General features: G+C 37.1%; 1 protein-coding gene and 1 pseudogene across 4 annotated transcripts in view; both read right to left on the bottom strand.

Moving 5' to 3' along the window:
* The window catches only part of PRCP (prolylcarboxypeptidase), a 73,664-nt gene that overhangs the window by 16,910 nt on the left and 34,973 nt on the right, over positions 1 to 21,781 (bottom strand). For all 4 annotated transcript variants that reach the window (XM_059187788.1, XM_059187809.1, XM_059187818.1 and 1 more), the window contains exons 3-7: positions 18,123 to 18,263; positions 13,815 to 13,916; positions 7,863 to 8,044; positions 7,475 to 7,632; positions 6,735 to 6,907 (exon numbers count right to left, since the gene is read on the bottom strand). In XM_059187788.1, coding sequence (XP_059043771.1) covers positions 6,735 to 6,907; positions 7,475 to 7,632; positions 7,863 to 8,044; positions 13,815 to 13,916; positions 18,123 to 18,263 — 756 coding nt within the window. The remainder of the gene's footprint in view (positions 1 to 6,734; positions 6,908 to 7,474; positions 7,633 to 7,862; positions 8,045 to 13,814; positions 13,917 to 18,122; positions 18,264 to 21,781) is intronic.
* Positions 12,134 to 13,808, bottom strand: LOC131840201 (tigger transposable element-derived protein 1-like; annotated as a pseudogene).

Genomic DNA, 21,781 nt, shown 5'->3' with positions numbered 1-21,781 from the left:
AAAAAAATCACTTAAATTTTTTTTGTAAAATACTTACAAATTTCTAAGTATCATCCTCTAGCATAAAGAACACAATCTCTACATATCTCTGTGTACTTCCTTAACAATTATGGTAGTAAAGAATGAAATTTTCCAAAAAAATACTGAAGTTATACTAGCAAAACCTCAGCACTATTTCCATGCTTAGTTAAAAGAAGATAATCATGGGGCGCCTGGGTGGCTCACTCAGTCAGTAAAGTGTCTGACTCTTGATTTCAGCTCATGTCATGATCTTGGGGGTGTAGAAGTGAGCCCTGCGTTGGGCTCCACACTCAGCACAGAGTCTGCTTGTTCTTCTCCCTCTGCTCCTCTCCCCCACCCTGCTCATACAGGCACTTTGTCTTTCTCTGTCTCTCTCTTCCTCTATTTCTTAAATAAATAAATAAAATTCAAAAATAAAACACGAATTAAAAAAAAGAATAAAAGGAGATAATCAGGGGCACCTCAGTGGCTCAGTGGGTTAAGCCTCTGCTTTCAGTTCAAGTCATGATCTCAGAGTCCTGGGATCCCGTCCTTGCATCCAGTTCTCTGCTCAACAGGGACCTGCTTCCCCTCTCTCTCTGCCTGCCTCTTTATTTGTGATCTCTCTCTCTGTCAAATGCATACATAAAATCTTAAAAATAAAAATAAAGGAGATAATCACATACTTTTATTAAAAATCCACAGAATGCACAAAACACTTATGTAAATGTTAAGTTGGAACCACATGAAACTGCCATGTTTATAAGTCAAAGGTGGTCAAGCTATCAGCTTCTTTGGTTCAACCTCATCTAATACCCACTTCACCTTAAGCCTGATAATTTGCAGTTATTAGCCAACTGACTGTTTATTTAAGGGTTATGATCTACTCAGACAACAAGGTAAGAGTCCCTGCCAACCACTTTCATTCAGAAAACTCACCATCCACATAGCCTCTGTACTATATTTCCTACTAATTTCATGGACACTATCAAATTAGCTTCTTCCAAACAATTTCTATGTAAGGTATAGCATTTCCACTTGGGCCATAAATTCACTGATACGAGAACATCTGGGACAGAGGCTGCTAGTACAACTACCGAATATTCCTCAAGGTCAGGTACTTTCTCTACAATGGCCCAGGGTAAAACACAAGGCCATCCCCATATCACAGAGGAGAATATAGCTGGGAGAAGTCTGGCTACAGACATACAGTTTTAGTAGTCTGAACCCAGACTCTGGCGACAAAGTCCCGGGATAACACTGTCCCCCTATTATTATGTAATAACAATAATAGTTACTACTATATAACTAGTATCACTTTAGTGCTTACTATACATGGGGTTCTATTAAATTTTCATAATGACCCTTATAAGCATTACAAATATGATATCCCCACTTTGCCAATGAGGAAACTAAAGCACAGAGAGGCTAAGAAACTTGCCCAAAGTCATACAACCAGGAAGTCGCAGAGTTGGAATTCAAACGGAAGACACACTCTGGAGCTTCCATTTGTAATAACCAACACTGCACATACTCAACCTCAAGGTTTTAGTGTAAGAGAAAAATAACAACACAAACAGTGCCTAAATATACCTGTAGTCTCACTTAAATATTTTAAGCAATTTTTTTAATTCTTAGATTATCTTTATATTTTTCTAAGTTTATCTGGTAAAAATTTTAATAAAAGGGATTCAATATAAAAATAAAATATATAATATATATTTTATATTATATAAATTTTATATTTATATAAAAATCATACAACTTTTTGGGGGTGCCTGGGTGGCTCAGTCAGTTAGGTGGCTGCCTTCGGATCAGGTCATGATCCCAGGACCCTGGGATCGACTCCATGTCGGGCTCCCTGCTCAGTGGGGAACCTGCATCTCCCTCTCCCTCTGCCTGCTGCTCTCCCTACTTGTGCTCTCTCTGTAATAAATAAATAAAATCTTAAAAAAAAAAATCACACAACTTTTTTATTATGCAACAAAGAAAACTGTAAAATAGTAATTAATATGAGGCTCAACAATCAACATACGAAATACTTAATTTACCTTCTATTTCCTAGAGCAAAAGTAAATGTACAGGGAAAAGAAATTTAAAAAGAGCATTACACATCCATTTTAATTATGGCTTTAAAGGGTGTAGAAACAGAACATTTCTATTTTAGTACCAAACTAATTAGCTCTGCACCCAAATATTTAATTTGTGCTTTGACCCCACATACACTAGAGAAAGTAAAGACAATGATCTGTTTCAAAGCTTTACGTGTCCCTTTACTTATAAGGATAAGCATTTGAATAAAAGAAAGAAAAAAGGGGGCAAAGAAATTTTTTTAAAAGAAGGAAAGAAGATAGGTTAAAAAAAAAAAAAAAAAGACCAACCTCCTCTCAGAAAGTATGGTCCATCCACATTAGAGAAAGGATTAAGCAGATACATTCAGCTTTTCTAATAGATATTCTTTCTCTAAGGTTTCAATACCCCTCTCACACTCACAGATAATCACATTAGTTTTGTCTTTAAAAGCTCTCCTTTCATAGAATGCACCTAAACCGCTTAAACCACCCAGAGAGGTCGAATACATTATCAAGCACCAAGACAAACCAAAGAAATTTTCCATTTTATGTCTTATTATTTCACTATATCTATCTGCATGCTCAGAAGGCTAAGCCAAGAGATGTGGTGAGTTATCAGCTAAAAACTTATTCAAAATAAACAACCTCTATAGTATCCTTAAACACTGCTTTTTAAGCTGAGAAAAGGTCTAGTAGTTTTTATGCTGACGGAGCAGTCAAATTACAGAGAGGTTTTCTATTTCCCTTTTCTCTTGTGTTCCCTCAGCCAAGTCCATGATTATTTCTGCATGAATGTTGCAGCTTCTGTTAACAGTAAATAAAAGCAAAAGAAGTCTGAGTGTACACAGCCCACAAATTAAAAAGAATGATACTTGAGTTGACACGGAAAAGACATTCAATCACTGCCTATGGATCATTCAGAACCATACAAGGTCCAGGCAGAATTGGAAATCACCTACTTTTTTTTCATAACCCAACTGTTACACATCATCTCACTATCCTAAGCCTGAGTTACAGACTTAGAAAAGGACGGCTGTTTGTTAGCCCTTTAAAAAGGAGGAAGTGTATCAGAGGGAGGAGGAGTCCTGGTTAAATGGAACTATCCAAGTGAAAGAGTGGTCCCCAACTGGGTAGTGTTCCTGGGATTAGTGGGTTGGGAGAACAGAGAGGAGGTCAAGAAAGGAGAAATAGAATGAACAGTGAAAGAAAGTGATATAAAGCTAAAAGTCTGGGAGGGAGACATGTAGTAGAAATACTCTAAAATCATATAGGATAAAACTGGAAATAGGGCAATGGAAATTTCTCAAGCAGGGGGCAAAGAGAGATTTCTTTTGGTTGGTGTGCAGGCAAGAAACAGAATCATAAATATATTATAAGCAATCAAGAATTCCTTAATATGCCAAAAAGATAAAACTGTAAGAAGTAACTGAAAAGAATGACAAGAAGTAGTCCTAAAGAAAAACAAAAGGTGATTATAGGGCAAAGACCCAAGTTACCTTGTCTTAAAAATAAACTTTTATAATGTATATACACTAAAGATAAAAGAACTGTGCTAGATCAAAAACAGAATGCAAAATATCTCAGATACACTCCACTAACTTTGAGTGAATATTTAAGAGAAAGAAAGGATAGACATTTATTTACATTTAAAGTTGCAACAGCAAAGTATCTCAAAAGGAACATTAAAGAAATGGGTAGAGAAGCAAAGCTAGTGTTCCTTGTTCCAAATCATAAACAAATGAACACTGAAAAGCCGTATTCCTCTGGCTTTTTTCTAAATCAGGGGTTGGCATACTAAAGCCCACAGGCCAAATCCAGGCTACTGCCTGTTTTATAAATAAAGTATTTTTGTGACACTGGCTACTTTCTTGCTACAGCTGCAGAACTGAATAACTGTAGCAGAAACCGAATGGTCCACAAAACATAAAATATTTACTATCTAGTTCTTTACAAATAAAGTTTGTCGACGTTTGTTGTAAATAACAAGGGAATTCCCCATATGTTTTTATCACCTGACAACTCATTTGTTCTTCAAGTGGGCATAAAAATGCAAAAGTAATTATCACTTTGTAAAGAGAATACAGTTAAATCTGATAGTTGTCACAATGCAGCTAGTGATCCACCCAAAACTTCAGCCAAATCCTCTCCTCATGCAGTGCAATATGGTAGAAGATCAGAGGTTCTGAACAATGGTAGACCCAAGCTCAAATCCCACTTTTACCATCTTCACTGAGCTTAAATTTCCTCTTTATAAAACTCCATAAATTTTCTCTCCATTGTACCTCTTTTTCATATATAAGGGGATTAAATGGGATAGCATATATGAAAGTGTTCTGCAAACAGTAAAATAATATAGATAAGGCCTTATTAGCACAAAGACATATATGGAGGCTAACTGACTCGAATTTATTTTTTTCTCATTATTTTGATCCAGGTTTTCTTACCATGAGAGAGACAGCTCTTTTAAATATTTCTGTATTATCTAAATTCAATTTAATTCAATACACATTTACCTCTGGCCTGTATGTGCAAGACATCCAGTTGTCATTCTACTTTTTAGATGAAGAAAAATATCTCTAATAGCAAATGACCTTGTTCCATTTGGGTTATAAAGTTTTAAGCAAAATGTTCATTTAATATTAACTTCAAAGGGACTGTTAAATTAAAAGTGCTTTTGAAAACTGGTTCTCATATTATCAAGTCTGTTTACATTTCTGGCATTCATTCCAGCTGCAGAATCAGTTATATTCTCTAAACTTAACCATCAAGTTGGCTAAACTTGGATTTTAAAACTAAGAATGTTCTTTACAAAGAAATGCTTAAAAGGAGATACACAAGGCACCTGGGTGGCTCTGCCTTCGGCTCAGTAATTGCTGCTAATGGAGTGATTACTGTGTGTCGTGTCTTGTGCTGAACACTTTGCATGGACAATTTACTTATTACATCTTTGTGATGTATGTGAGACAGGTAGACCTGTGTCGTATATGGTTGGTGGTTAATAAATGGGATCTCAGGGTCCTGGGATCGAGTCCCGCATCAGGCTCTCTGCTTGGCGGGGAGCCTGCTTCCTCCTCTCTCTCTCTGCCTGCCTCTCTGTCTACTTATGATCTCGCTCTGTCAAATAAATAAATAAAATCTTCAAAAAAAAAGGAGATACACAATAAAGCATTTTGCCATATAAAGAACCTAAACATTTATGATGTAATGTGTCTTTACACTTTCCCTAGTGTTTTCACATCTAGTATTTTATTTGATCCTGAGCACAACCCTACGGAGAACTAAGTATAATTATTTCATTTTGCAGAGGAAGATGTTCAGAAGAAGATAGCCTCACCCAAGATCACACAGCTGGTAAATGGTAGTTTCTAGATCAAGGATCCAGAGTCAGTACTCTTTCCACTCCACCTGCTGCATGGAGATCACTCCTTTGTGATAAATGTGTAGCACTTAGAACACATTAGCAGTTGACTGAATCATAGCATGTGAGAGCATTTGCCATTTATTAACCACTAACCACATACGACACAGTTCTACCTGTTTCACATACATCACAAAGATGTAATAAGTAAATTGTCCATGCAAAGTGTTCAGCACAAGACACGACACACAGTAATCAATCCATTAGCAGCAATTACTGGTATTAGTTTTAATTCATACAACTCTATAATCTATTCATTTTGTCTTCTTTATTCAAGTAAGAGGAAACTGATGTTCAGAAAAGTTAGATAAGGGACGCCTGGGTGGTACAGTTGGTTAAGTCACCAACTCTTTGTTTGGGCTCAGGGTCAGGCTCTCCATTCTTGTCTGCTCAAGACTCTTTCCTGGGGCACCTGGCTGGCTCAGTCATTAAGTGCTTGCCTTCGTCTCAGGTCATGATCCCAGGGTACTGGGATGGAGCCTCACATGGGGCTCCCTGATCGGCAGGAAGCCTGCTTCTCCCTCTCCCACTCCCCCTGCTTGTGTTCTCCCTCTTGATGTGTCTCTCTCTGTCAAATAAATAAATAAAATCTTTAAAAAAGAAGAAGACGACGACTTGTCTTTAACAACAACAACAAAATGACTCTTTTCTTTTCCCTCTACCTGTTGTTAAATAATAAGATAAATAAAAATAAATAAATAAATAAATAAATCTTTAAAAAAGGGAAAAAGAAAAGTCAGGTAAGATGTCCAAGTGAGGGGGGCCTGAGTGGCTCAGTGGGTTAAAGCCTTTGCCTTTGGCTCAGGTCATGATCCCAGGGTCCTGGGATCGAGCCCCACATCAGGCTCTCTCCTCCATGGGGAGCCTGCTTCCTCCTCTCTCTCTTTCTGCCTGCCTCTCTGCCTACTTGTGATCTCTGTCTGTCAAATAAATAAATAAAATCTTAAAAAAAAAAATTAAAAAAAGATGTCCAAGTGAGTAACCAAAAAGTGACAGAAGTCAAGATTTCTGCCCAGGTTAGTCAAACCAAGAGTCCCTTTGTCACTGGAGATTCCTTTACTGCTAAAAGTCACAGAAAGCACCAGTTTAAAAAACAAAACAAAATCCTGAGACTAATAATACACTATATGTTAATTAACTTGAATATAAATTTTAAAAAAAGAAAGAAAGATGCTTTCTATAAACAAAAAGAAAGAAAGACAGAAGTTCATATTAAAAGTGATGAAAGGATATTTTTCTGTTACCTTTATAGGCCAAGCAGGCAAAGGCTGTAAAAAGTCACACTCGTAAGGGTAGTCCACCATTGCCAGATTTATCCAGGTTTCAGAGAGCCAGGCTTTCAAATGCTGGACATCCTGAGCATTTGTTAATGCGGTACATAAGTCAAGGGCTTCAGAAAGCCAACGCAAGCCAGCACCTGAGAAGAGAATCACATTGTTGGGAACCTAAAAAGCACTATTTGACAGAACGCTTTACTCAATACTCCAGAAAATTCAATATTCTATACCATTTCTCCAAGAATGCTTTTTCAACATTCAATAAAATATTTTTAGGCATCTGGATAATGCCATGATAAACAGGTTGTCTATCCTCATGGAGTTTGCCAGAAATTATATGAATTATTCCCTGTTTTAAAGATACGATTGAGGTAAACAAGTAAATAAACAAATGGAACACTAGAGAGCAATCAGTGTAAACCCCAACAAGTAAAACAAATGGAAGTATCTGACATAGTGTCAAGCAAAAGACAGCAGACACAAAACATACATACTGTGTTCCTGATTATACTGGATGATGAGTAAACTATTACACCATACCGATTATGTTTTCCCTTGTGAAAATTCATCAAGTGATGTATTTTGATTTGTGTATGTTTTTGTATGTTTTACCTAAGTAAAAATGTTACTGAAAAACTGAGAAGTGTTGAAATTAACAAGTGAAAGGTAAAAAACTCTGTGATTCCATTCTATTAATTAAAGCTTACCTGTTCTTGAGAATCGATTAATAGCATCCCAGGAGCTACGGATGGTTTCTGAACAATTTGGACCACCTCTCTTAAAATCTTTAGTTACAATCTCCATAAATACACCACAAGGTACCAGATTACCAAAATGCCAAATGGGGGCGGAGGCTGCAAGAGCTCTAAATGGTGAGAAAAATAAGAAAGGAGAAAAGAAAATAAAATGCAACTTACTGAATTAAAGTTCTGAAATTGAAACTGATACTGAACAAAAATGGTGAGAAAAATTACAGTTGTTAATGAGATATAAAGTAGAAATATCAGTACAACAGAACTTGTTTTACCAAAACAAATCTCTAAGTATGCTTGACAATCATTAAGAAGTGCTCATGTCCAACATAAATGCATTTACCCAACCACTATATGAGGATATTTCATCCTGAACCAGGCTGCAAGCATGCCACCGTAAGAGCCCCCTATGGCAATGACAGGTTGATTTTTAGCTCCTGGGATTGTTTTTTTCAAGTGTTTGATTAACACTGCAAAATCAGCCAGAGCTTGTTCTGATGTCAGAAAATTCAAGTGTCTGGAATCCTAAAGAAAAATAACAAAGAACAAATATAAATGTACACATAATAGCAGCTTAGGCATAGCATAGATCCAAGAAAAAAGCCAGTCAGATAAGCTTTTCTCCAAACAGAATTTCTAAGCAATTGAGTTAAAATGCCTAGTCAACATAAGAGCAATGTTGATTTAAACAAATCATTAAAACAATGATTTTAAGTTTGTGTGACAAACATAATATATTTTGCATTCAAATGTAATTTCGATTAAATGTATTTACCAAAGATCTTGTTGAGGTTGTAGAAATAACAGAAACAAACTCTAAGTAACTTTTAACTGCAAATGTGACAGAATACAATTTTCAGCTTAACAGATAATTGCTGTATAATTTTTATTTTAAAACTTGAAACATTTAAAATGGCTACCATACAGGCAAAAGTAGACCGAATCCTGTGAAATACTTAAGTATCATCAATAAAAATAAATCTCACCCTCCCTAGTAAGAAAGAAAATTATGTCTGATATACCAACAACCGGAAATTACCCTGTTGTAAACAATAGAAAATTAGAGTTAAAAACAAAAACCAATAGAACAACTATTTTCAGGCATTAGAAAAACAGCAATACCAGACATTGATCTCTGAGAGAAGGATACTCAAAAAGTTCCATGATCATCTAATTCTCTGCCTAGAGACAACTGCCTCACTTTAACATAGGGAAGTAAAGCTCAGAGCTCTGCTAAGCTGAGGAGGCTAATAAAGTATCTCCCTTTAAAAGATAAGTCCTCTCTTTGAACTTGTACTGGACTTAGTGACTTGGTTCTAACCAATAAAATGTGTCAGAAGCGATATGTGACTTCCAATGTTAACTCATAATAAGCACTGCAGTTTCCACCTTGCTCCATTGGATTACCGACTTTGAGGGAAGCCAGCTGCCTTGTCATGAGGCCATTGAACTAAGCCTTTGGAGAAATGCAGCAAGAGACAAATTGTAGCCTCTGGCTAACACCCAGCAACATTTTATCACTCATGTGGATTCTCCCTATAGTGGAGAAGGTTCTCTGGCACCAGTCAAGCCTTCAGATAATTGTTAGCACCAGCTGACATCTCAACCTCATGAGACCCCTTAAAAAAGAACCTCCTAGCTGAGCCACTTTTAATTTCTTACCCACAGGAGCATGAGACAATAAATGTCTACTGCTGTTTTAAATCACTAAGGTTTTTGTTTTTGTTTTTTTAAGATTATTTATTTATTTATTTGACAGAGATCACAAGTAGGCAGAGAGGAAGGCGGGGAGGAGTGGGGGAAGCAGGCTCCCCGATAAGCAGAGAGCCTGATGTGGGGCTCGATCCCAGGACCCTGAGATCATGACCTGAGCCAAAGGCAGAGGCTCAACCCACTGAGCCACCCAGGCGCCCCTAAATCACTAAGGTTTAAGGTAAATTGTTACAAAGCAATAGGTAACTAGTACAGCTATATACCTATTAGGCTGTCTTACTTGATCTTCATGCTTTGGTCTCACCACTCTGACTCCTTCCATCATTTAGCCAAGTCTGAAACCACACAGTTCCCATCTTTCCTCTTTCCTATCATCCTTTAGCCTTCCCCCTTATCCAAGATGTATACCTTCTGACCTCTTACCTCCTTGCTTATTGTCTGCCACTAGTCTTTTACTTCCAGTTTTCTTCGCATTATGTATAGTTGAGTGCGATTTTTTTCTAATCCTCGCATAATATTTGTAATATTATCCCCCAAGCTACTGACAAATTCTGTGAGCACATGAAGAGAAGGAAGCATATCAAAGAAGAGCCCTCCGCTCCTTTTTGCTAACAAAGCATGAAAGAAGGGATCTAGAAGAGGATACTACATTTCTGTCTGCAACAAGGTGACTACTTCTCAATGGTTTCAGGATCTATCAACTCTCCGAATCAGATAATTATGCAGAATAAGCAGCTAAAGAATAGAGTTTCTCATGCAGCCCAACAAATATCAGCAACTTGTTCTGCTTTTCATTTCATTTTTCACTTTTTATTTATTTATAATGAGGTAATAAAACCTCTGAGAACAAAAATTAAAACTCCTTTCAAAATAGGCAGCCTAGAAAATTACTGTCCCTGAGTTCTTCTAACTCAAGAGTTCCCAAAAAGGATGGTATGTGTATACTGGTAGTATGCATGATGGTCTTAGATAATACACAGTCTTTCTTAATTTAATACTTGTTTTAATGTCATTTAGAAAAAATCATGTAACTAGGATATAAAGCCCTTGTTAAGGTAAGGTAAAGTTTGAAAAGTTAGTTCTTTAAAGAAAAATATTGGGCGCCTGGGTGGCTCAGTGGGTTAAGCCGCTGCCTTCGGCTCAGGTCATGATCTCAGGGTCCTGGGATCGAGTTCTGCGTTGGGCTCTCTGCTCAGCAGGGAGCCTGCTTCCTCCTCTCTCTCTCTCTGCCTGCCTCTCTGCCTACTTGTAATCTCTGTCTGTCAAATAAAATAAATAAAATCTTTAAAAAAAAAAAGAAAAGAAAAGAAAAATATTGTGTAAATAATAGCGCAGATCGCAACCAAACACTCAGAATCTCAAAGGTAGTACAGAGTGACTTAGATGCAGAAAATGTATCCTTTTTATTAGGCGCACAGTCTGTGGTCAAGGCCAAAGCTCCTTGTGAGATCAGGAAAGGCCAGAAGGTAATCCAAGTGGCCCGTTGGGACTCGCTGAAAACGGGATAATTTGTACTCATTTTATTGAAAAATACCTATTAAACAATTGAGTGCTCACTGTATTTTTTCCAGGGGTAGACCTAAGAATTTAAGTGTATAATTTATAAACCAGAATTACTTACTGACATTTTTGCAACACTGAGAAGTTCCCTTCAAAGTCTCTGCAGCCATACCTTAGGATTTCTCTAGTTAGAGCTAACCTCATTACACTGAGTTAAAGACTGACCAACACTATAAATGATAATATTATGGCTTTAAAAAGTCTTAATCTGTTCAATTACATATAAAAAGGAAAGATTACATACAAATTTTTGAAATTTCAAGCTGTTCAAATTAAAGCTATCATTTCTTTCTTAATGTTATTAGAACATGTAATACCCTAAACTTCAAAAAAAAAAAAAAAGTTTTAAACTTAAAAATAAAAAAGTATACAGGCACACCTCAGAGATCTTGCATGTTCAGTTCCAGTTCACTTCAATAAAGTGGGTATCTCAATAAAGCAAGTCAAACTACTATTTTGGCTTCCTAGTGCACATAAAGTTATGTTTACACTATACTGTAGTCCAGTAAGCGTGCATTAGTATTATTTAAAAATAGATGTACATTCTTAATTTTAAAATACTTCATTGATAAAAAATCCTAACACCATCTGAGCTTTCTGAGCTTTCATCTTTTTACCAGTGGAGGATCATGCCTAAATGATGATGGCTGCCAACTGGTCAGGGGGGCAGTTGCTGAAGGCTAGGGTGGCTAAGGCAATGTCTTAAAATAAAACAACAATAAAGTCTGCCACATTGATTGATTTTTCCTTTCATGAGTGCTTTCTCTGTAGCTTGTGATGCTGTTCAATAGTACTTAACCCACAGGAAAACTTCTTTCAAACTTGGAATCAGTCCTCTCAAACCCTATAGCTGTTTAACCAAGTTAAGTTTTTATAATTTTCTACATTCATTGTTGTTATTTCAACAATCTTCATAGCATCTTCACCAGCAGTAGATTCCATCTTCAGAAACCACTTTCTTTGCTCAACCATGAGAAGCAATTCTTCATCTATTCAAATTTTATCATGAGATTGGAGGATTTCAGTCACATCTTAAGGCTATACTTGTAATTCTAGTTCTCCTGCTATTTCTACCACATTTGCAGTTACATCCTCTACTGAAGTCTTCAGCCCCTCACAGTTACATACAAGGGCTGAAATCTACTTCTTTCAGACTCCAGTTCATGTTGATTATTTTGACCTCTTCACACAAATCCTAAATATCCTTCAAGGCATCTAGAATGGTGAATCTTTTCCAGGAGGTTTTCAACTGACTTTGCCCATATCTATCAGAGGATTCACTCTCTGTGGCAGCTAAAGCCTTATGAAATGTATTTCATAAATAAGATTTGAAATTCAAAATGACTTTTTTAAAAAAGATTTTATTTATTTATTTGACAGAGAGATCACAAGTAGGCAGAGGCAGCTGAGAGGGAGGGGGAAGCAGGCTCACCACTGAGCAGAGAGTCCGATATGGGGCTTGATCCCAGGACCCTGGGATCATGACCTGAGCCAAAAGCAGAGGCTTAACCCACTGAGCCACCCAGACACCCCTCAAAATAACTTCTGGATCCATGGGCTGCAGAGTAGATGCTGTATTAGGAGACATGAAAACAACGTTCACCACATTGTACATTTCCATCAGAGCTCTTGGATGACCAGGTGCATTGTCAATGAACAATATTTTGAAAGAAACTTTTTTCTTCCTAAGCAGTAGGTCTCAACAGTGATCTTAAAATATTCAGCAGACCATTTTGTGAACAGATGTGCAGCCATTCAGGCTTTGTTCTTCCATTTATACAGCACAAACAAAGTAGATTTAGCATAATTCTTTAAGGCCCTAGGATATTCAGGATGGTAAATGTGCACTGGCTTCAATTTAAAGTTACCAGCTACACTAACCCCTAACAAGAGAGTCAGGCTGTCCTTTCGAAGATTTGAAGCCAATCATTGACTTCTCCTCTCTAGCAATGAAAAGTCCTAGATGGCATTCTCTTTAAGAAGCTGTTTTGTCTATATTGAAAATCTATGGTTTAATGTAGTTGCCTTCATGAATTCTCTCAGCTAGATTTTCTGTATAACTTACTGCAACTTCTGTATCAGCACTTACTGCTTCATCTTCACTGTTATGTTATGGAGATGGCTTCTTTCCTTAAACCTCATGAACCAACCTCTGATAGCTTCAGACTTTTCCTCTGTAGCTTCCTCACCTTCCTCAGCCTTCATCAAATTGAAGAGAATTAGGGCCTTGCTCTGGATTAGGCTTTGACTTGAGGGAATGTTGTGGTTTGTTTGATCTTCTATCCAGACCACTCAAACTTTCTCCATATTAACAACAATGCTGTTTCACTTTTTTGTCAGGTGTATGTTCACTGGAGTAGCACTTTTAATTTCCTTCAAGAATTCTTTCTTTGCATTCACAACCTGGCTGAATGACTGGCACTAGAGGCCTAGCTTTTGGCCTCTCTCATTATTTTGAACTTTGAACATGCCTTCCTCACTAAGCTTAATCATTTCTAGCTTTCTATTTACAGTGAAAGACATGCAACTCTTCTTTTCTTTTCATTGGAACATTTAGAGGCCATTGCAGGATTATGCAGGATTATTAATTAGCTTATTTCAATATTTTTGTGTCTCAGGGAATAACCAGACCTGAGGAGACAGAAAGAGATGGAGGACTAGCCACTCGGTAGAGTAGTCAGAACAGATACGTTATTTATCAATTAAGTTTGCCATCTTATGTGAGCATCTTAGACAACTGATCACAGATCACCATAATATAAATAAATATAAAATAAATAAATATAATAATATTATTATATTATATATAATAAATAAATATAAAAACAATGAAAAAGTCAAATATATTACAAGAATTGCCAAAATGTATCACAGAGACACAAAGGAAGCAAATGCTATTAGAAAAATGGCACTGATACACTGGCTCAACAGAGTTGCCACAAACCTTCAATTTGCAAATACCACATGATCTGTGAAGTACAGTAAATGGAAGTACAATAAAACAAGGCATACCTGTACTTACCCTGAATGATTTGTTACCAAAAGGTAGGGATTCTCCATAGTATCGATGTTCTGCAAACACCAACATAGCCTTCAGTTGATCAGCCACATCCCACATGAACCCCTGGGAAGAATTTACAAATATTTTACAGGATAAAAACCAGGATGTGAAAAAAATCATCAAACCTTTTGGCAACTCCTATGAAACGAATGTTAAACCAGACCAAAAAGAACTCTGAGAAGCTGCATAATTTATGTTTGTTCTACAGATAAAAAATTATTGTTTCATTGTTGCACATCAATCTCATACTATGTTAGAGTGAAACAATAAAAAATAATCTCAAGTCACTCAAACACCAGTCATTCCAACTCTCCTTATTCTAACATTCTAGCTGTAGGATCAATACTGTGTTGAAAATAGTCTTCAAATTGCCCTGTGTACCAGTCTAGGAAAGAACTGAGGATGTCTAAGTTAGCTGCCTACTCATAAACATTCACAACATAAAAGAAAAAAAAACAATAAAAATAAGCATACTGGACTCCCTTGGGTTCCATATTATCTTATTTACTTGGAAATAAGCAGTCGCTAACAAAGGCCAGTAATAGCTGAGTGCTTACAATGCGTCAGGCACTGTTCTAAATACTTCATATATAGTAATTCACTTAGTTATCACAACAATCTAGGAGACAGGCACTTTTATTATCTCCATTTTAGAGACAGGGACACTGAGACACAGTAGTTTAAATATCCTATGACAGTCAACACAACTAGAAAGTGGCAGAGCCAAGAACTGAACACTGGCTTGCTGGCTTCACAGCACAATCAGCCAGTGCATTCGACCTCCTTATGTCCACACTTAATGCTTGTGATTAATCAATCACTGCATTTTTTTCATTTACCTCAAATGGTGCCCTCAGAATTCTTCTTGACAAAGCACTCTAGGCAGCCAACATCAATCGATTAGATTTAGATTTAGCACAGATTAAAACTATTTGTCATTCCTAGGGCACACTCTTGTTTTTTAATGAACTGCTGCTCCCTACCAACAACTAAGAAATTTCTAAAAGGTTTTGTTCATTTCGATCAATAAATGAACAATTAAAAGATCTGCGTGCATGTGCTGATGGAGAATTTAAACTGTTATCTGTGATGGTTTCAATAATCCTTACTTTCTCTCTTAATACATTGCCCAGTCCCTGCCATTTATCTGCAGATTCTGTAATAAGCAGCTCAAGCATGCTCTCCTCTACCTACTGATCACCGGCACCGCTGATCACTCCCGCTTCTCAACACCACCGTGCTAGGCATAGCTCTCTATTACCATGTTGCAATATTTGCTTATATGTATGTCTTACCCTACCAGATTATAAGCTTCTTAAGGGTAAGGATCATCTATCAAAATAGCCACACCTCTGGGGAGCTGACCTCAGGCTTTTAATGGAAGCAATTTAAGTGAACTGATATGCATTATAATAAGTGATTATTTGCCTATATCTATTTCAGGGTATTTGTATTTTTCAGAAGAGGTCCATGTAATATATTAACATTTAATAATAGTATAGCATTGTCCTAAGTTCCTAATTCTTATTTATTCCTCACAGCAACTCTATGAACCAGATTATTAATATACCCATTTAGCGCATAAGAAAACTGAGGCACAGAATAAGAAACTACCCAAAGTCACAAAGCATAATGGTAAAACAAGAATTCAATCCTTATCAGTCCTAATCAGTCTAATCACTCCTGACATTCTGCTACACTGTCTCTTAATAGATGAATGTCCAGAATATGTGAATATGCAACCAGGACATTTTAGTATGTACAGGGATGTGTCTAGGGCTGGGAAAAAACTGAGATCCTCCTAAGGATCTACCTTTAGCCCCTTCCTGAACTGCTTCAACACTTGAGTGGCTCCTCCTCTCTACCACTTCTGAGGCAAGCCTGAAATTATGCTGCAGTGTCTGTCAGAGCAGTGGAGGGAGGAGCAGCTGCCTGTTTATTAATTCTATAAAGAAAAGGAGGGAGCACACAGGTGGCTCAGTTAAGTGTCTGACTTTTTAAAATTTTTTTAATTTTTCATTTATTCTTATTTTAAATTTTTTTTAAGTGTCTGACTCTTGATTTCAGCTGAGGTCATGATCTCAGGGTCATGAGACTGAGCCCCAAGTTGCGCTCTACACTGAATGTGGAGCCTGCTTAAAATCTCTCTCTCCTACTCTCTTTCCTCCTACCCTCCCATTTATTCTCCCTCTCTCAAAAAAAAAAAAAGGAAGAGGAGGAGGAAGTGGGAGAGGAGCTGGAAAAATAACTGGACAGGAGAAGCTGCCCCATGGCCTTTGCATAAATAGGAAGTCACATAAGAGAAAGAAAAAAAAAAGCTAAAGCAGCCTCAGTTGTTCCATAGAAAAAGCAAGCAGGAATCTGATGGAAAATAAATCTTAACTTCATTTGTCACTGATGTAAGAGAAACAGACATCCTAGGATCTCATTTCTCAGGAAATTATTTTCAACTAACATATTTAGACTCAATATTCCTAAGGAAATAATCAGAAATGGGAAATCCAATAACAGTATAATTGGGTTCATATCTTTACTTCCAATTCAGTGTAGTTCAATACACATTTACTGAGACCTCCTGAATACTAGGCACCATTGCCAGACATTGGCAGTGGAGAAAATATAATTCAGTCTTCACTTTAAGGTAATTCACAGACTAGCTTTTTGGTAGGAAATTGACATCTTCTAGTCACAGTTTTGGAATACAAAAAAGGAAAATTTCTTCCTTTCAAATTAAATGTTGTTAATGGATTTAAGTGTTATTATAAAAGATGATAGGATATACAGTCAGGGAAGCAAGCTGACATCTATACAATTTTTTAACCCTCACAAATATAGGAAAAATAGAACAGGAAAGCTAAAATCCTATTTGACAATCAAACTTGCATTTTTTTTTCTTATTTGCCCTGGCTTTGTTTAGGTTTTATCCATTTATTCATTTAACAAATATTTATTGAGCACCAATTATATGCCTTAGCACAGTTTTAGACTGAATACACAACACTGAACAAACAAAAATCACACCCTTGTGTTTACATTTACATTGACCATAATCAAAACAAACAAAAACCAAAAAAACCTATATGCAATAACATTTAAAAAAAGATTTTAGGGGCGCCTGGGTGGCTCAGTGGGTTAAGCCGCTGCCTTCGGCTCAGGTCATGATCTCCGGATCCTGGGATCGAGTCCCATATCAGCTCTCTGCTCAGCACGGAGCCTGCTTCCTCCTCTCTCTCTCTCTCTGCCTGCCTCTCTGCCTACTTGTGATCTCTCTCTCTGTCAAATAAATAAATAAAATCTTTAAAAAAAAAAAAAAAGATTTTAGGGGCGCCTGGGTGGCTCAGTGGATTAAGCCGCTGCCTTCGGCTCAGGTCATGATCTCGGTGTCCTAGGATCGAGCCCCGCATCGGGCTCTTTGCTCAGCGGGAGCCTGCTTCTCTCTCTCTCTCTCTGCCTGACTCTCTGCCTACTTGTGATCTCTCTCTCTGTCAAATAAATAAATAAAATCTTTAAAAATAAATAAATAAATAAATTTTAAAAGATTTTATTTATTTATTTGACAGAGAGACAGCACAGGCAGGGGGAGCTGCAGGCAGAGGGAGAGTGAGAAGCAGGCTTCCAGATGAGCAAGGCGAACAATGTAGGGCTCAATCCCAAGACTCAAGGAATATGACCTGACCGAAGACAGATGCTTAACTGGGCCACCCAGATGCCTCTGCAATAACATTCTTATTCCCATGTCCCTTATATCCTTCCTTATTCACTCTAGAATCAAGACAAAAAAAAAATTTTTTTTTTTAAAGATTTCACTTATTTATTTGACAGACAGAGATCACAAGTAGGCAGAGAGGCAGGCAGAGAGAGAGGAAGAAGCAGGCTCTCCGCGGAGCAGACAGCCCGATGCGGGGCTCAATCCCAGGACACTGGGATCATGACCTGAGCCGAAGACAGAGGCTTTAACCCACTGAGCCACCCAGGCACCCCACAAGACAAAATTTTTTAAAAATGTACAATTCAACTATCCAAAAATATTTTCATGTATAATTCTTTAAGGCAGAACACACAGGCTTATTGGACATCTGTATTCAATCTTTTGTGATCTGCCCACTTGTATGCTTCTGCCATTTTTCTATTATTAATGAGTTTTATCTGTTATTTTCTAAAGAGCTTCACAATTAGCTACAATGATACTTGGTCATACATACAGCAAAACATATTTTTTTCCAGTTTGCCATAATAAAAGGCAAACTGAGCATAAGAATTTGCACATACCGTATTATTACAAAACCAGGTAATGTCCCCTTCATTACCAGTGTAGAAAAGTATTGATCCACCATTTTTCTTCCAGTACGCATCAGCTATTAGGTACCGCTGTTTAAAAGTTTTATCAGCACTAAATCCAAAATGATCAACCTAAGACAAAAACACAGTAGACAAATTTCAGAGGAGAGTAATTTAATGAGAACAAAAAAAATAATTAAGTTTATTCTTCCATTAAGATCAACCTATGTTACAAAAATAACCACAAAACTTTTTTTTTTAAATTTCTTTTCAGTGGTCCAGAATTCATTGTGCACCACACCTACACAAAACTTTTTAAACTTCATTTGATTTTAGTCACAGTAGTAATACTGGCAGTTATTTTGAAATTACTTTCTTTATACTGTAAGATAAAAAAATGTTAGGGGCACCTGGCTGGCTCATTTGGTAGAGCATGCAACTCTTGATCTCAGGGTCATGAGTTCATGCTCCATACTGGGTGTGAAACTTACTTAAAACAACAACAACAACAACAAAACCCAACAGGGGTTCCTGGATGTCTTGGCCAGTTAAGCATCTGCTTTCAGCTCAGGCCTCAGATAATGATCAGTCCTAGGACTGTGCCCTGTGTGGGCTCCTGGCTCAGAGGGAGTCTCTTTCTCCCTCTCCTTCTACCCCTCTACCCCACTGTGTGCGCACCTCTCTCCCCCAAATAAATAAATAAAATCTTTAAAAAACAACAACAATAAAAAAGTGTTATCAGTACTCAAGATTTTCAGTGTAAGAGAAGAGATAACAATTATAAAGGAGGTATTTAAAAAACAGTAATTAAAACTGAACTGGAAACAGAGATTCGAATCCATTAACTTTTAAAATACATATATCCCTGGGGCGCCTGGGTGGCTCAGCGGGTTGAGCATCTATCTTCCACTCAGGTCGGGATTCCCAGCACCTGGGATGGCCCTGCTCAGTGGGGAGTCTGCTTATCCCATTCCCTCTGCCCCTCCCCCTGCTTATGTGACCATTCTCTCTGAAATAAATAAAATCTTTAAAAAAATACAGATATCCCTTACCATCTGTATTTTCATTAGCTGATTGAAACATTCAATTCACAAAAATCTACTAGTTCAGAAGGATATCAAAAAAGAAAAAACAAAATACTAGTCATTTGTCACCACTTAAGGTGCCTATTAAACCAACTTAGAAATTGGGAATACAAAAATAAAAAACTCAACATTTAACCTCCCTTTCCAGTGGAATTGTGTTTCAAAATATCAAATAGTCCCAGTTAATGAAAAAGAGCTGTGTTCAATTAAATGTCAGCTAAAGCAGAAGGAATGACAAAATTAGACAAATGAGTTTTGCAAACCCTTATGAAGTTACTGATTTGGGCAAAAATTACCACATGGTGTTAAAAACATTAGGAAAATGAATGACAGGGAAATGAAGATTTGTATTAGGACCAAAGTAACACCATGGAGAGTATCTTCTTGTCACATAACAAAATGTAATTTTACAATGGAAGGATCAGGCTGTCATCACCTCAATCTACTGATCAAAATTAGCATCACTACCAGCGGGCCAGGCATGGATTATGCACTTCCTCAGGTGGTACAAGAAAAGCAAATATCACCAAATTTCACCTATAATAAAATCATGCCAAAAATGTTCAACTTGTAACTTTTTCCAGCCTTCAGATCTGATTTCTTTTAGATCTAATTTCCTGTTTGTACAGAACAGGAAATACACAAGGTAGATGAACAAGATAAAGACACTCTGAGCAATCAGACAAATCCAAACGTGGGATAAGACAACGGTAAGACAATGTAATGATAAATACTAAACTTTAAGGAACAAAATAACCAGATGCAATGCATGATTCCAGGTTGTACTCTGGTTCAAACAAATGATAATTTAGGGACAATTAGGTTAATGTGAATATGGACTAGGTATTAGACAATACTAATGACTCATTAATTTTGTTAGGAGTGATCATATTGAGGCTATGTAAGTAAACATTTTTGTTTTATACAGCTGTACGTTGAATGATTTAGAGATAGAATGTCATGCTATCTGCAATTTACCTGAAAGTATTTCAGCATAAAAAAGTAAGATGAATTTAAAGGAAGAAAATTTAATTTACACTGAAAGAGAAAAAACCACAGGACACTGAGACTTTGCAAAACTTACTATAAAACATGTCCAAATGATAAAAATGACAATAGTTTTAAGTTTAAAACAAACTTTACATTTTTGTGATTTTTTTTACCCTTCCCTTAATAAACTCACCATTTTAAATATAATTATCATATCCTACAACATGAAATATTCATGTGCAACTACCTAAATTTATAGTGTTATCCACAGTACAGAGTCCCACTGAGCCTCTAGGATCATGGGGCTGCATTTCCCCAGTACTATGGAGACAGAAGTGAAACTGCTGCATTTGGTCTGGTGTAGACCAGTACCTCAGTGCTGCTCCAGTGCTGCTTCAGACTGTCTGGTTCAGATCTAAACCAAGCTCTGCAAGACTTACCTAGGTCCTTCTAAAACAGATGGGACTCCTAATACCCAGTTCCATCTATCCACACATATCTACTTCACAGTATTCCAGAGGTCCCAATCATGCAAGTTTCTCAAAACTGTACTAACTGTATACTTTCTGATGACCATGGTCATTATTACACATAGTCCTAAAATATAAGCTATTCTAATCCAAAATCTGCCTACCTCGAGAAAATAAAGTTTGTACAGAACAGGCATATGATAATGATGTCCATGTGCTAAAAAATCCCTCCCATTTTATATGCTAGTTTAACATATATAACCAATCACTCATTCAATAAGCATCTATTGAATCGCCAAGCTCCTGTTCTGGGCCAAGATGTAAGCTTGGCCAGGCAATGGGATAAAGTGTTGGCTGAGCCATAACACCTACACTTAATTTAAATGAATTCAAGTATACCCATTCACCTAAAAAAAAATGGAGAGCAAGAGAGACAGTGGAGGGAAGACAAGTGATCCTACTTGCCTCCATTCATTAGTACAGCAGTCCTCCATTCGAAGTCCCTACAGTCAGAATCAGCATCACCTGAGAATCTCTTAAAAATGCAAATGCTCCCGCCCTCTCAAAAAAAAAAAAAAAAAAAATGCAAATGCTCTGGCAGAATCCCAGACCTACTGAGTCCGAGAAACTGTGGAGAGTAGAATGCAGTAGTCTGTGATGCTGATGTACAGCTGAAGTTTTGAGTTAGCCTAAGCCTAAGCCCTCAAATAGAAGATGAATCTGCTATTCTTTCTTTTGATCTAGGTTTCAGAATACCTCTAATACTATAAGCATCAAACCATGGTGAATGAGAGTCTGGTGTTTAAAGATGTGTATTACCACCCAACATGGCCCCCAAATACAAGCCAGCCTCATCATTTGAAGCTGAACAGGAAAAATCATGATCTGTTTCACCAAAGAAGGAAAGACTAGCTGTGCTGGACTTACAGAAAGGAGGTACATGGCTCTCTAACAAGACACCTTACCGTGGGATTCTCAGAGATTATTCCACTGTAGTGGTTTTCACCTTACCTACTGACTTTAGAACCCAGGCTTCTTGTAAAATGCGACACTGCTGTACCCTTAAAAAGTAGCCCACCAAAAAAAATATTTCAATAATCCAGTT

Source organism: Mustela lutreola, chromosome 1 (assembly GCF_030435805.1).
Source record: "Mustela lutreola isolate mMusLut2 chromosome 1, mMusLut2.pri, whole genome shotgun sequence".
Lineage (NCBI taxonomy): Eukaryota > Metazoa > Chordata > Mammalia > Carnivora > Mustelidae > Mustela > Mustela lutreola.
This window is presented reverse-complemented; position numbering and strand designations above follow the sequence as displayed.